This window comes from Pan troglodytes, chromosome 11 (assembly GCF_028858775.2).
Source record: "Pan troglodytes isolate AG18354 chromosome 11, NHGRI_mPanTro3-v2.0_pri, whole genome shotgun sequence".
Classification (NCBI taxonomy): Eukaryota; Metazoa; Chordata; class Mammalia; order Primates; family Hominidae; genus Pan; species Pan troglodytes.
The window spans coordinates 24,440,890-24,454,330 of NC_072409.2; the positions used below are offsets into that span (position 1 = coordinate 24,440,890).

General features: G+C 52.0%; 1 protein-coding gene across 39 annotated transcripts in view; it reads right to left on the reverse strand.

Annotated features, from left to right (window-relative positions):
• ZNF618 (zinc finger protein 618) overlaps window positions 1-13,441 on the reverse strand; it is a 180,649-nt gene that overhangs the window by 49,490 nt on the left and 117,718 nt on the right. For 20 of the 39 annotated variants that reach the window (XM_016961499.4, XM_054658999.2, XM_054658988.2 and 17 more), the window contains 3 exons: window positions 9,266-9,361; window positions 5,504-5,581; window positions 4,915-4,953 (listed from right to left, as the gene is read on the reverse strand). In XM_016961499.4, coding sequence (XP_016816988.1) covers window positions 4,915-4,953; window positions 5,504-5,581; window positions 9,266-9,361 — 213 coding nt within the window. The remainder of the gene's footprint in view (window positions 1-4,914; window positions 4,954-5,503; window positions 5,582-9,265; window positions 9,362-13,441) is intronic. The other 19 variants (XM_016961500.4, XM_054658998.1, XM_054659006.2 and 16 more) reach the window with 1 other exon arrangement.

Genomic DNA, 13,441 nt, shown 5'->3' on the forward strand with positions numbered 1-13,441 from the left:
CTTGTATTGCCTCCTGGGTCCATAGGATGTAGGCTGGGGTGTCAGGGTCCTCTGTGGAGATCCAGAACACACAAGGTGACTGGGAGGCCAGAAGTGACTCCAAAACCAACCCCCAAACCTGCCCTAGGTGAGCTCAGTTCCTCAGGGCCTGGTTCCTAAATGGTCTGGGACACCCTTCGCGGAAGCTCTGTGAGAATAACAGTCACTGCAGCGCCCATGCCCAGATGCTACAACAAGCAGGGCAGCAGGCCAGGCTCTTCCCCTCCTTCTCCTCCATTCTTGCAGCAGAGGGAGGAAGCAGTCTCTCATTTTACACATGAGGAAACTGAGGATCAGAAGGGATTTGCCCCAAGGGCACAGCCGGGAGGGCCGGTGATGAGCAGCCTTGGGGACAGCACCCAGGGCTCCTTGCCTCTTGATGCTCATGCCCTACATCACCCCTTCCCTGTGAGTCTGGACTAGACCTGGTAACTGACTTCTAATGAACAGAATGCAGTAAAAGTGACAGAATATCACTTCTGAGGGTAGCTTACAAAAAACTGGGACTTCTGTCTCAAGCATACCTTCTCTCTCCAGGTCACACCTGCTGGCTGCTGGGTTGTGAGCTGCCCCATGAGAGACACAGGTGACCAGGAGCTGAGGGTGGCCTCTGGTGAACAGCCAGTGAGGCCTTCAGTCTAAGAGTGTGGGAAGGACAGAACCCTAGCAGGGTTGTTAAACCTGCTAGCAACCACATGAGTGAGTTTAAAAGCAGTTCTTTCCCCAGTTGAGCCTTGAGATGAGACCACAGCCCTGGCCAAGTCCATGCCTGCAGCCAGGGAAACACCCAGCGCCAAAGGACCCAGCAAAGCCATATCCAAATTCTTGACCCTAGAAAATGAGGGATAATCAATGCTTGTTGCTTCCAGTCATTAAGTTTTAGGGACATCTGTTACACAGCAATAGGTAACTAACATGAGGTTGGAGTTTGGATGATCCCCTGGGTCTACCCAACATCTGAGGCTGAGGCTGGACACAGGACATTACCCCCTCCACAATGGCACACTCTAACGTTTGCACTGGCATGAACCTCATGTGTGTGTTCCTTGGGCTGATGTAGGGAGGGCCTATCAATCCCATCACCCCAGGCACAGGGAGGCTTGGTGATATGCTCAAGGCTGCCCGGTGTGGGGAGGGGAAGGGAGAGCTAGGATTCAAACATTCACTAACTCCAAGCTAAGGCTGAGTCAGGGCATGTGGCCCTTCTCTGTCTGAATAAGCTGCAAATCAGTATTGGGTTGGGGTACCTCTCTCCTGGTCCCCCTCCTGTCCCTCAGAACCCAAATACAGGATCTGATGCAATCCTCTACCACAAGGTTACGCTGCCAGGTAATTCCGTGGGAAGGTTTCTGGCCCCACCTTCTGAACTTAGGGACACAAATGGCATTAGCCACCTCTCCCTCCCACCACCAGCTTCACCTCTTCGTATTCTCTGAAAATGCCTTAGCAGGTGCCAGAGCCCCAGACACAAACTGGTCCCTGAGCAAGGAGCCACAGGCTCCTTGGAGACATTCTGAGGATGCTGGATACCAGAATCATCCAAGAAAGAGGTGGCAGGGTGTGGGGCAGGAGAGGCTGGTCCTGCTTCCTTGTTTTCCCCCATAATTTGGGGAGCTGGGAAAGGGATGTAGATGAGCTGATTCCTGGGGCCTCTCCCAGGATGGTGGTTCTAGGATTCTGTGCCTGGCCCAGGCTTTAATCCTTTCATGTGGCCAGCAATCAACTTAGACAACTTCCCCATCAGGTCCCGTCCAGACCATGGTCCCCAGTGTCTCTTTTGCAACCCTGCCTTCTGTGCAGGACACCTGCCCAGGAACAGAGACAGAGAAGTCAAGGCCACCTGGGGTCCGGTTCCAGACTGGGCTCTGCCTTGACATTCCTCTCCTAAGCTGACCACTGCTACCCGCCATCTGCCGCCACCTGCCCACTTGCTTGTCTCTACCCAGCCTCCCTGGCCAGCTGGGCCTGACTCCTCACTTCAGGGCCACATCTGTTACCTCCAATAAAACGTGAGCCCCCAGGTTTCTGCTGCTGAGAATACCCCCACCCTGCTCTGACACCGTGACATCTCTTTGACATGGATGGGGAGCCCGTTCCCAGGTCTTCCTCAGTCAGGAAATGATTAGGCCAAGAGGGTTATCCCCAAAAAGGAGAGCAGAATCATTTTTTTGTCAGTGAAAGCACGTTTTCAGAACCGCTGCATTTTCAGACGCGAGAGCTCAGTGTCTCTTAGATGCCACTGTGAATCCGTTCAGGGAGGCAGGCTCTGGATTCATGCTGCCTAATCAAACCCAACTCTACCAGTTATAAGTGCGGCAGACCTCAGACATGCTGCCTAACCTCTGCACCTCGGTTTCCTCATCTGTAAAATGGGAATGAGAGGTTCTTCATTTCCTAGAGTTATAATAAAGAATAAAGGAACACAAGGGACATCCAATAAATACTTGCCAAATGTAATTTGCTAATACTGTCACAAATATCAATGTGACAGTAGCATGAGGGGCTAATCTTTTATTCCTTAGTGGACAGATGGATGAGTGAATATGTCTGTCTGCTTCTATGTATGACTGTACTATTTTCCTAATAAATAAATGAAAAGTCCTAGAACTGTTAGTAGAATGTGTGAGACCTCATTTCATTTCTAGGCCCGCCTCCACTACTCACAACCTGTATGACTCCCTGTCTCTGGGACTTAGTGTCCTCATCTGCAAAATGGGTGGGCTGGACTCAGCCTTCTCAGTTGGGCCCTTTTGGCTCCATGACTCCATGGCCAGGCTTCTGTAAATGGAGGCCAGGAGTTCTAAGCAGGTGCTGCCAGTCTGGGTCAGGGCAGGGCTGCAGGACTGAGAATAAAATAGCGCGCAATGGCCGCAGGGAGGAAACTCCACAGGGAGGAAGGGAAAAGTGGCGGAAGGACTAAAAATACCCCTGCTACAGAGCCGTCAGCAACAAGCAAGCCTGCGGACAACGGAAGCCAGACGGAACACAACAGATCATTGAGGGGCTGCTGGAGAGGCCAGGGGCCCAGAATAGCTGAGGAAGGAAAGATAAATAGGGAAGTTCTTTAAATGCGTGGCTGACCGCAGTCAGTCCATGGGAGCCGGAAAAGAATGGAACTATTGAAGGAGATGGGAGCCAAGGACCAGGCTGGGGCTGGGGCTGGGGCTGGGGCTGGGGCTGGGGCTGGGGCTGGGGTTGGGGCAGGAAAGGCGGGGCTGGAGGGGGAGGGCCCGGCTCCCACCTCCTCCCAGCTGGGGTCCTGTGGCAGGTGTCTAGCTGACCTGGGCCTCAGATTTCTCTCTGGAACATGCCGGCCTCTCCTTTGGCGTAAGAATCCAAATGGAGTGGATGAGAAAGTGTCTTAGAAGAAATGCTACTGGGACCCAGGCCAGTTACAATCCTTTTTCAGCCATCGCCATCTCTTCAAACTGCTCTGCTTTGGGGTTTTGTTGGGCAGGGGGTGGTAATGTTTATTTATTATGTTAAGAATCTTTTTTTATGATGGTGTGGTGTAACAAACCCATAGAACGGGGATTGGCACGCAACAGTCTGTGGGCCAAATCCTGCCCACCATCTGTTTTGGTAAGGAATTCATTTACATATTATCTCTGTTCCTGGCATGTTCCCACTACAAGGGCAGGGCTGAATACTTGCGACGGAGACGTCTGGGCTATAAAGTCTAAAATACTTACCATCTGGCCCTCTACAGAAAAATGTTGCTAACCCCTGGTGTAGAACAGTGTACAAATCCTAAGTGCACAGCTTGTTCAACTTCCACAAACTGAAACCACCCATATAACCAGCACCCAGCTCAAGAAACAGAACCCTGAAGCCCCTTCCCCAGGGGAACCGCTCTTCTGACTTCTACCGGCAATAATTAGTTTTAGCTGCTTTTGCCCTTTCTCTATGCAGAATCTTAGAGGCTGAACTCTGTTTACGCCTGGCCTCTTTTGCTCACCATTGTTTGTGAGTCATCCATGTTGCTGTGTGTAGCTATAAATTGTTCGTTCTCACTACTTTACAGTAGTCTTTTGTGTCACTAGACTTACTTCTCCATTCAATGAGCTCTGGGCATTTGGGGGCTTCTAGTTTGTCAGGAATGGTGTGCTAAGGACATTCTAGTTTGCATCTTTCAGCAGATATGCACCCGTTTCTGTTGGTGACATACCTACACGTGGAACTGTGACTTCTGAAGCTTCAGATTATTGGGTGGGGAGATTCCATCCTAGTCTACACCAGCTTGGCTGCTCACTTACCAGGCGCTTGGGGCCTAGAACTGGAGGGATGGCAAGCAGAGCCTGTGAGCAGCAGTGCTGTCACAGATGTCAAGGCCCTGTGCCGCCCCAGGTGCTGGGATATGGCACCTCAGGGCAAATCACCAATAAGCAATTAGTGCCCCTGGCTGTGGGGGCTCAGGAGAAAACTCTCCAAAGCAGCATTTCCCAAAAGTCAACTACGGAGCCCCAGAGTCGTGAGTCAGAGTCAAAAGAAAACAAGGACCCACATATCCAAGGCACCCATGGGAGACGCATGGCTGTGTCTGTCAATGAAGGGCTGGAAATGTCCACAAGAAACCTGCTCACCTTAGTGAAACTCAAGGTCTCCCACAGTTACTTGGCCAGAGAAGTCGTCATGGACAGAACACCCACTAACCTTCCCAGAATGAGCCTGCCATGGAGCACGCTTTGGGAAGGGCTGCTCTGAGGTACCGCATTGCGGTTTTGTAAGGATGGTCTGGCCCCCAAGCTTGGACCCCAGCACTGTGTCTCTCAGAGGCCACCTGGAGCAGTTCTGGGGGAGGGAACAAGCAGCTCCTCTTCATCCCACCCCAAGCCCTCGCCCCTCAGCAGCCCACGAGGAGGAAAAAGTACTCACTGCTTTGGGAGGCTCCCTCCCCTGAGGTGGCTTCAGTGTCTGCAAAGAGAGAGAGAGAGGGATGCGGGTGGGGCTACCGGGCCAATGATAGGGCCAGTGCCAAGTGCAAAAGAGAACATGGAAGCCACAGGGGAAGAGCTCACAGTCCCGCACCGGGCCCCTGATGCCAGCCTCTCCTCCCTGTCTGCCAGGCTCCGGGAGGAACAGACGCCATCCCTCCTGCCTGCAACTCCCAAGCTTGTCATGAGGAACACACACACCGACCCCAGCAAGTGCCCTGTGGGGGCCGCTGACACTGAGCAGTGATGAGATGTCCTGGGAGGCGTGAGGCCAGTGGGGAGCAGGGGGTGCCCTTGGGCGCAGGTCTGGTGTGTCCTGCGGAGTCCCCCTCCCACACCCGAGCTGTCCCGCATCAGGAGGCCTCCCTTCTCCTGCCTGGCACCCTGTCCTACTGATGAAAGTGGGAGGAGAATGGGAAAGGCTGGAGCTGTCAGGGCCTCTGGGGTCACCCACGAGGGGCCCAAGTGGGAAACAGGCAGACAGTGGGAGGTGCGGCCCCTGGGCTCTGCCCCAGGGACACTCCTCTCACCTCGGTGCGCCCGCACGTGGGTCTGGAAGCAGTTGTAATACTTGTACTTCTTGCCACAGATTCCGCATTCATAAGACCCTGGAAAACAGAAGAGGAAAGGACTGGTCACCCAACCTCTGTGACCACAAGGTCCCAGGAGCCACAGGCGATGCCTACAAGTGTGGCTAACTCTCTGTCCCGGGGCAGAGATGGTCCCTGGCAAGGAGGCAGCACCGAGCTAGAAGTCACGAAGCCTGGGTCTAGATCCAGGTTTGCCCTCCACTCTCTGGGTGACCTTGGGCAAGGCACCCCCCCATCTCTGGGCCTCAGTTTCCAAATCTGTAAGATGGAGAAGGTAACTTCTTCAGCTAATTCTCAGCCCTACACCTTGAGGGGAAAAAGGAAATGAATGTAAAAGTGCTCTGAAAGGAATAAATTGCATCCACATAAGGAAATCATTACTTCAATGCATTACAATAATTTCTAGCAACCCCTTTTCCTTGCCGGAATGGGACAGAGATTAAGACAGACAGACTGAATCAGACACACCTGGGTCCCTGTCCCTGTTCTGTCACTTACCAGCAGCATGACCTTGGTCATTTCCTTAGATGCATGAAGCCTCAGTCTGCCAATCTGCAGAAGGGGACCACATGCACCTACCTCGTAGGGGTGGCCATATACTCCCTGTAGGAAGTGCCCAGCCCTACTCTAGACAGGCTCAGCAAGGAGAGGACCGCCCCCCACACCTGCTGAGGAGTTGTCTTGTTCCCTCAGACACACAGAGACCGGCATGGTGTAAATGCCTGGCCCCCCCAGCCCCTTGCCAGGCCCTTCTCCCAGGAGCAGGGAGACTGAAATGGCCAAGCTCCCAGTGAGCACTGCAGAGAGGTTAAAAGTTGAGCCTGCCCATGTAGAGGTCAGAGCAAAGGCCCATGGTAGGAAGCCAAGAAGAGCCCCTCAGATCCAGCCTGGCGGGGACCCCAGGGGCAGAAACCCTGCCTGCTCCCCACCTAAATCAGCCCTCGTGAAGGCCTGATGCCACCTGGGCCCAGGCCTTGCTCTTCCTAACAGAATAGCCAGGGAGCGTGGACAAATGCAGAGGCCCCGGCCCACTCCAGGCTTAGCGATCTAGAGTGGCTGGGGTGGAGACCAGCCTATTCCAAGGTCCCCAGGGAATTCTGGTGCCCAGCATCTGGGGATGGGAGAGGCAGACCTGGGATAAGAGTCTTAACTCTGTCATTTACTGGCTGGGCCTCAATTTCCTCCTGGGAAAAATGAGGATGACTCAAGTGTGTTGGTGTGAAGACTGAGTTTGCATGAAGAGTGTTCCCAGCACAAGACCAGCCCCTCCGTGCAAGTGAAGATCATTAACTCCTACTCCCTTTGTCTTGCCTGGAAGCAGAGGCCCGTTTCCTGAGTGTGTACCTGAGGCATGAAGTGAAGCTGGAAGAGCACTGGATATGGAGTCTGAAGCCTAGTTCAGCTCTGCTATCCCTTAGCTCAGGGGGGTCCAACCTTTTGGTTTCCCTGGGTCACACTGGAAGAAGAATTGTCTTGGGCCACACATAAAATACACTAACACTAACGATGGCTAATGAGCTAAAAAAAAAAAAATCACAAAAAGACTTACAATGTTTTAAGAAAATTTATGACTTTGTGTTGGGCCGCATTCAAAGCCATCCTGGTCCACATGCAGTCATGGGCCGTGGGCTGGACAAGTTTGTCTTATCTGTTTGATCTCGGACACATCCTTTTTTTGATCTCGGACACAACCTTTCACTTGTCCGAGCCTCTGTTTCCCCACCTGCAAAACCGGACTCTGATTCCTACAATTCATGACTGAGGTCCGTATCAACGAGGTTCATCGCGTGAGTCGGCTGGCACACCACAGGTACTGAGGAACAGGAGCCGGTGCCACTGGTACTACTGTGGGTCACTCCAAGGGCCGCTGTCATCCTAACACCAGCGTGGGATTTAGGAGTCTGTTATTTAGTGGTTTGTATGTGTATTACCCTTGTCACACAGGGAAAAATACAATCACGTGGAGGACAAAGATGAGATTGCATATTTCTTTGTATTTAGCCCTGTGATTGGCACACAGCGAGGGCTCCATAAATCCATGGTGTCTTGCTGTTGTACTCATCTGTCACTGAGTAATAATGCCTCCAACTCTCTTCCTGCTGCCTCCACCCACTCTTCAGCAGTTTCTGCCAATTCCCCTTCAACCAGTGAAGAATTTACGAGTGCCTGCCATGTGCCGGGCACTGAGGCCCCAGCAATGAGCAAGGTGTACTCCCTGTCCTCCATCTAATAGGAAGCAGACAGGCCAGCTGGCACAGGGACAACGCAGGATGATGGCGTTAGGGCAGCAAGTGCAGGGTCTGGGGGCACAGAGGCAGGACCCTGGCCCAACTGCAGTGGGGGGGCCCAAGTCAGTGGAGTAGATACTGTTTACAGCCAAGTCAAGGCCTGACTGGCAGGCAGTATGGAGTTCACCCCAAGCTGTGGGAGAGCTGAGGGCACATGCAGCCTTGCCTGCAGGTGTCACCCCACAGAAGGAGTCATGGGGGGCATGATGGCTCCTCAGCCTCTCCTCGGCTGGCTCCTGACCCCCAATGCAGAGTGAGGCAGCCTGTCTGGCACACGGAGTCTCTGAACTGAGCACTGTGTGCTGGTAGGAGGGACCCTGAGCCTGCCCCTCATGCAGCGTAAAACCCACGGCCCCGCCTGCACCTCGCTCAGCCTAAAGCCCAGGGCCCCGCCTGCCCCTCGCTCAGCCTAAAGCCCAGGGCCCCGCCTGCCCCTCGCTCAGCCTAAAACCCAGGGCCCCGCCTGCCCCTAGCTCAGCCTAAAACCCAGGGCCCCGCCTGCCCCTCGATCAGCCTAAAACCCAGGGCCCCGCCTGCCCCTCGCACAGCCTAAAGCCCAGGGCCCCCACCTGCGCCTTGCTCAGCCCGACTCTGGGCTTCAGGTTCCCCTTTGTGATGGGGCCAGAGAGGTGAGAGGTGGGGCATGGGGAGAGTTCACTAGAGGGGCAGCCCTCAGTGCAGTGATGCCAGCAAACCTGGGTGCAAACCCTGGCTCACCACATCCCAGCAGAGGGAGCCCTGCACAAGTCATGGAACCACCCACACCTCAGGTTTCCTCCCTGTAACACTGTACACCCCTCAGGGGAACGGGTTGTGAGGGATAACGTGGTAGCTCCTTAGCACAGGGCCTGGTCCACAGCAGGCACACGATACAGGTCAGCTGCTGTTACTAGCAGCATTTTCCGAAGTTTATTCTTTGGAACCCAACTTCCTGAATGCACCCCAGCAAAAAGAGGACCATGGCCAAGAGTGCATGAGGGAGACCTCGTGGCGTGGCCTGTCCTGGGGAGGCCACTGCACAGGAGCAGCCGCAGGCCCTGCGAAGTCCTGCAGGGAGAGAGGTCAGCTACTGTTTAACCCAGGGTCTCCCAAACACATTTGGCTTGGAACCCTTTTGTCCCCTTGGCCTGTTTCAGAGTTGCGGCCCATAGCAAGTGCTGCCAAAATGCTCTGGACATTCTAGGCATCCAGATTTCCACATGCTCTATCGTCCCTCCAGTAGTCCAGTACTTCCAGGGTCCCAGTCAGATTTGCTCACATGTAGCCAGGACAGGGGATGAAGAAGGTGGCCCCTCTTGACCCTGAGATGCTAGCAGGGGCCTGCTTACTCAGGTCGGTAACTGATGGCTGTGTCCAGCTGTGCCCCCACCCATACTGGCCCCGGATCAGGCACTACCCCTTGGCCATCACGTACCAGATGCATATCTCAATGCTTGGTCAAAAATCCAGGTCCCTGAATACCGGCTTCGCACAGATCCACCGTGGGGGCTGCCTTCGGGCGCTTTTCCATCTGAATTACGTAAGAAATCAGAAAGAGCCCTTAAAGTTGGAGAATGCCTGGAAGGTTAGGGAAGGGGCGAAGTTGGCTGCACTTTGAGAAGCGTGGACAAGATCACACTGCCTACCTCTTCGTTAAAAACCTTGTGCTGGCCAAGGGGCATCCACATGTTCCCCAGGGAGGCTGGCACATGGCAGAATACAGCAGCCATGGGTCAACAGCTCCCTGAATTCAGTTTTGTGTTTTCTCTATATTCTGATTCATCATATGGTTAGAACACACAATTTCTACCCAAAACCCTCCAGCAAAATCACCCTCCAAGGAGATGTGCCCCACGGGTGCAGTGTCCATGCATCCCCCTGGCCTGTGGCCACCACAGACCCAGACTGATGCAGTGGCACAAGGAGAGCCTTCTTGGGGACTCAGCTCAGACAGTCCTCAGCCCCGACGCCTGACTCCCTGCCCAGCACGCTCCCTTTTCTGTTCATCCCAGCCACTTTCTTCCTCTATGAACCATGGCTATCACCATCACCACCTGTCTGGGCTCACTTCATCTGCAATATTTCCATGCAGACTGACCTCTGCCCCACTGCATGGGTAAGGAAGCAGAGGCTAGGGCAGCTGTGTGCAGCATTTCGCCCAGTTCATGCAGCCAGTTAGTGGGCTTGGGGTCCTGGCTCAGGGGCTTCTCACACCAGCTCAGTTCATCCTCACAATTCCAGCAGGTAAAGGTGATTATTATCCCCATTTTTCAGATGAGGAAAGTGAGGACCAGAGGGGCAAGGAATAGCGCCAGAGGTCGGTCAGATTTGATTTGCTCCCAAGCCACACAACTAGCTTCTTGGAAAGCACCAGGAAGAAATGGTGCTTGTGGGCTGTGCGCGGTGAATCTCAGCATTTTGGGAGGCCAAGGTAGGCAGATCACTTGAGTTCATGAGTTCAAGACCAGCCTGGGCAACACAGCAAGACCCCCATCTCTACAGAAAACACAAAAATTAGCTGGGCATGGTGGAGCACACCTGTAGTCCCAGCTACTTGGGAGGCTGAGGTGAGAGGAACACTTGAGCCCTGGAGGTCGAGGCTGCAGTGAGCTGTGATTATGCCACTGCACTCCAGCCTGGGCAACAGAGTAAGACCCTATCTCAAAAAAAAGAAAGAAAGAAGAAAAAAGAAGAAGAAGAAAGAAAAGGAAGAAGAAGAAGAAAGAAGAGGAAGAAGAAGAAGAAAAAAAGAAAGAGAGAGAGAGAACCTTTACCAGGTCTCATTTCCGTCCACCATCTTCCCAGAAGTCCTCATGAGGCTGGCAACTCAACATCCATCACAAGGATGAGCATCAGCTTGGCTAGTGGCTGGCAAGGAACTGGGCTCAAAGTAGGCCTTGGGGATCCAGAGCCATGCTACTGCCACCACCCCAGGTCACCTGCTGGATGCCAGGCAAGCTGTGTGTTCCTTTCAGTCATGGCACTTTCCTTAAATGCTACAGGGCAGCAGAGCCCCCCACTATGTCTGGTGCTGCCACAGGACTCCCCAGAGTCCCCTATTGAGAGCCCTGGGACTGCTACCAGGGATGGCTGGCAGGGCTCGCCAGCACACAGGAGGCAGGAGCGGACTTTTCCTCTTCCCATTCCTGCTATCACAAGTGATGCAACAGTCGCCATCCCAACTAATCCGAGTTCACAGCTCCCACTGGGCACTTTCCCTAAACACCTGGCTTAGCTCCCTCCCAGAGCATCGGACAGACCAGGCGAGGACAGGGGGTCTAGTTCCTGAGGTCACAGAGGGGGACGCTGGGAAGATGCCTAGGAGAGGATGCAGGCTTCTGAGAAAGAATGTGGGGTAGCAACCCTTTGCACCCAGCCAGGTCTAGAGAAGCTCAGGCACCTTTCACAATACACAAAATGTGACAAGATAGAAATCCAAAGCTGGTGAACGAGAGAAGAAAAACGCAAGGGTAGGGACAGAAGGCTGGTTCCTTACAATGGACAGTCCCATATTTAGCTCAGAGCGTCTCAGGAGCCACTGTTCAGAGAACAAATGTTCAGGAGTGTGTCCAGCCCTCTCTGTTCAAACATGCAACAGGAGCTGGGTCCAGGGCTTGCCGAATGACAGGGGATCTGAACAGGGAAGTCATGGACAAGTGGGTTTCCTGAGGCTCTGGGGCTTGGCCTCAAACCAAATGTCCTCTGGAGCAGGGTCTTCTGAGTGAAGCACAAATCTCCTGGGGGTGTGTGGTGGCTGCCCAAGGGGTAAGTAGGTCCACGCAGCCTTAAGAGAATCATCAGCTTCTAAATGTGTTCTTTCCTAAAATCAATGTGCCAGAGAATCTGGCAGGTGGGAGGCCCCACTCGCTGGTTCTTCCCACTCTCACCTTCACCCTTGTGCCACGTTACAAACAAAAGACGATCCTTTCACCCACCCCTAATCCTACCACGGTGCCTGCCCCAAGAGATGAAAACCCTGGGGCTCCAAGCAAAGAGGTGACCCTACAATACTGGCGTCGGGCTCAGAAAGTGAGTGGATCTAATGACCAGGAACAATTCCTTTTTTGAATCGGGTGACTTCCAACTCTCTGCTCTCAACAAAATTAGAGGAGGATATAATGGAGTTGTCAGCGAAGAGACCATTAAAAATATCATCTGATGATAGACCCCCGTGTGATTTCTGGCATACAACTTGGAAGGAATTCAAAGAATTGAGTGACACTGCTAAAACAAAACTCTATCCACTGCCAGCTACTTACATATGTGACTGAGCTTTCTAAGCACTTAGACCTACAAAAACCAAAAGATAGGAATTAAATTAATGTCGAATCTTGTCTCCTTCTAACAATAAGAAATATTAATTCAGAGATACATGAGCCAATTGAGAAAGAAATGAAGCCCTATCCATTTCATTAAGAGATGCATTTTCAATAATCTTTTACTTTTACGTTTACTATTTACCTAAATTTGTTTTTGATGAATTGTATGCTAATAACAACTCAATCTGGAAAAAAAAATGTTGGAGAATGTAGAGCTTTATGATCCCAGGAAATTTTTTTTTTTTTTAGAAATTTCAATTTCAATTTATGTACATCTTGTTATGGTGATGAGTGTGAAACAGTGATCAATAAAAGACTTTCAAGCATAAAAAATATATTTTACATTAGGATAAAACCCTGTGGGGGCAGTGGACTGGAAATATGAGCTCAAGGAGAAAAAGGAAAGATGTAAAATTTCTGACTGTTAAAGATAGGCTTGTTCATATGTTTTTGAAGTGATGATGGTGGATATCAAATAGTGGTAGTGTTTGGATTCCCTTGGATACATTTTGAAAATTGGTTCACAGTTTTATTTCCAAAATGCCACCTTTTTTTTTTTTACACAATATCCTGGAAATTATATCCTTTGCAATGATTTAAACTTTGGATAAAAATGTTAGACGTCAACTCAAACATGTGAAAAAGAATATACAGTTTTCAAAATTCTTTCAGGAGGTATTGAGCAAAAACAAATGTTTGAAAACCTTGGCCTTTTAGGTTCCTGTCACTACTCTAGAGGTAACCCCAGAGGCATCAATGTCCTGAGGTTTCAGCTAATAGCAGTGGTACTGGTTTTACGTTTTTTGTCCCCTGTTAAAAACACTTCCATACCTATTACGTCACTCTGCCCCCAACAATTCTACTGGAAAGAGGGGCAGACTTTTATTCTACCTACTGACCATTCAAGACACGGTGGCTTAGAGAAGTTAAGGGGCTTATTCAAGTCCCCACAGTAGGGTAAACCCTGGGCTCTTGACTTACAGCCCAAGGGCCCTTTCTAACAGGGACCCTCTAACCCTTCAGACCCCAAGAGGAAGCGTCAGTAGCAGAGACAGGACGTGCCTGGGAGGGTGGCCAGAACTCCTCCTTTCCGAGTGGCTGCAGCAAAGAGCTGAGTGTTGGTTCTGGCAGGCTCTTGTGTGAGGCCCTGCCAACAACCTATTGAAACAGGAAACTAACTATCAGCTGGCACGATGAAGCAGGACCTGGCACCTACGCTGCCTGGGTCTGTCACAGGCTGAAACCCACGTGGCTGTGTCTGAATGACTGTCAAGCTCTTCTGCTGCTCCTTC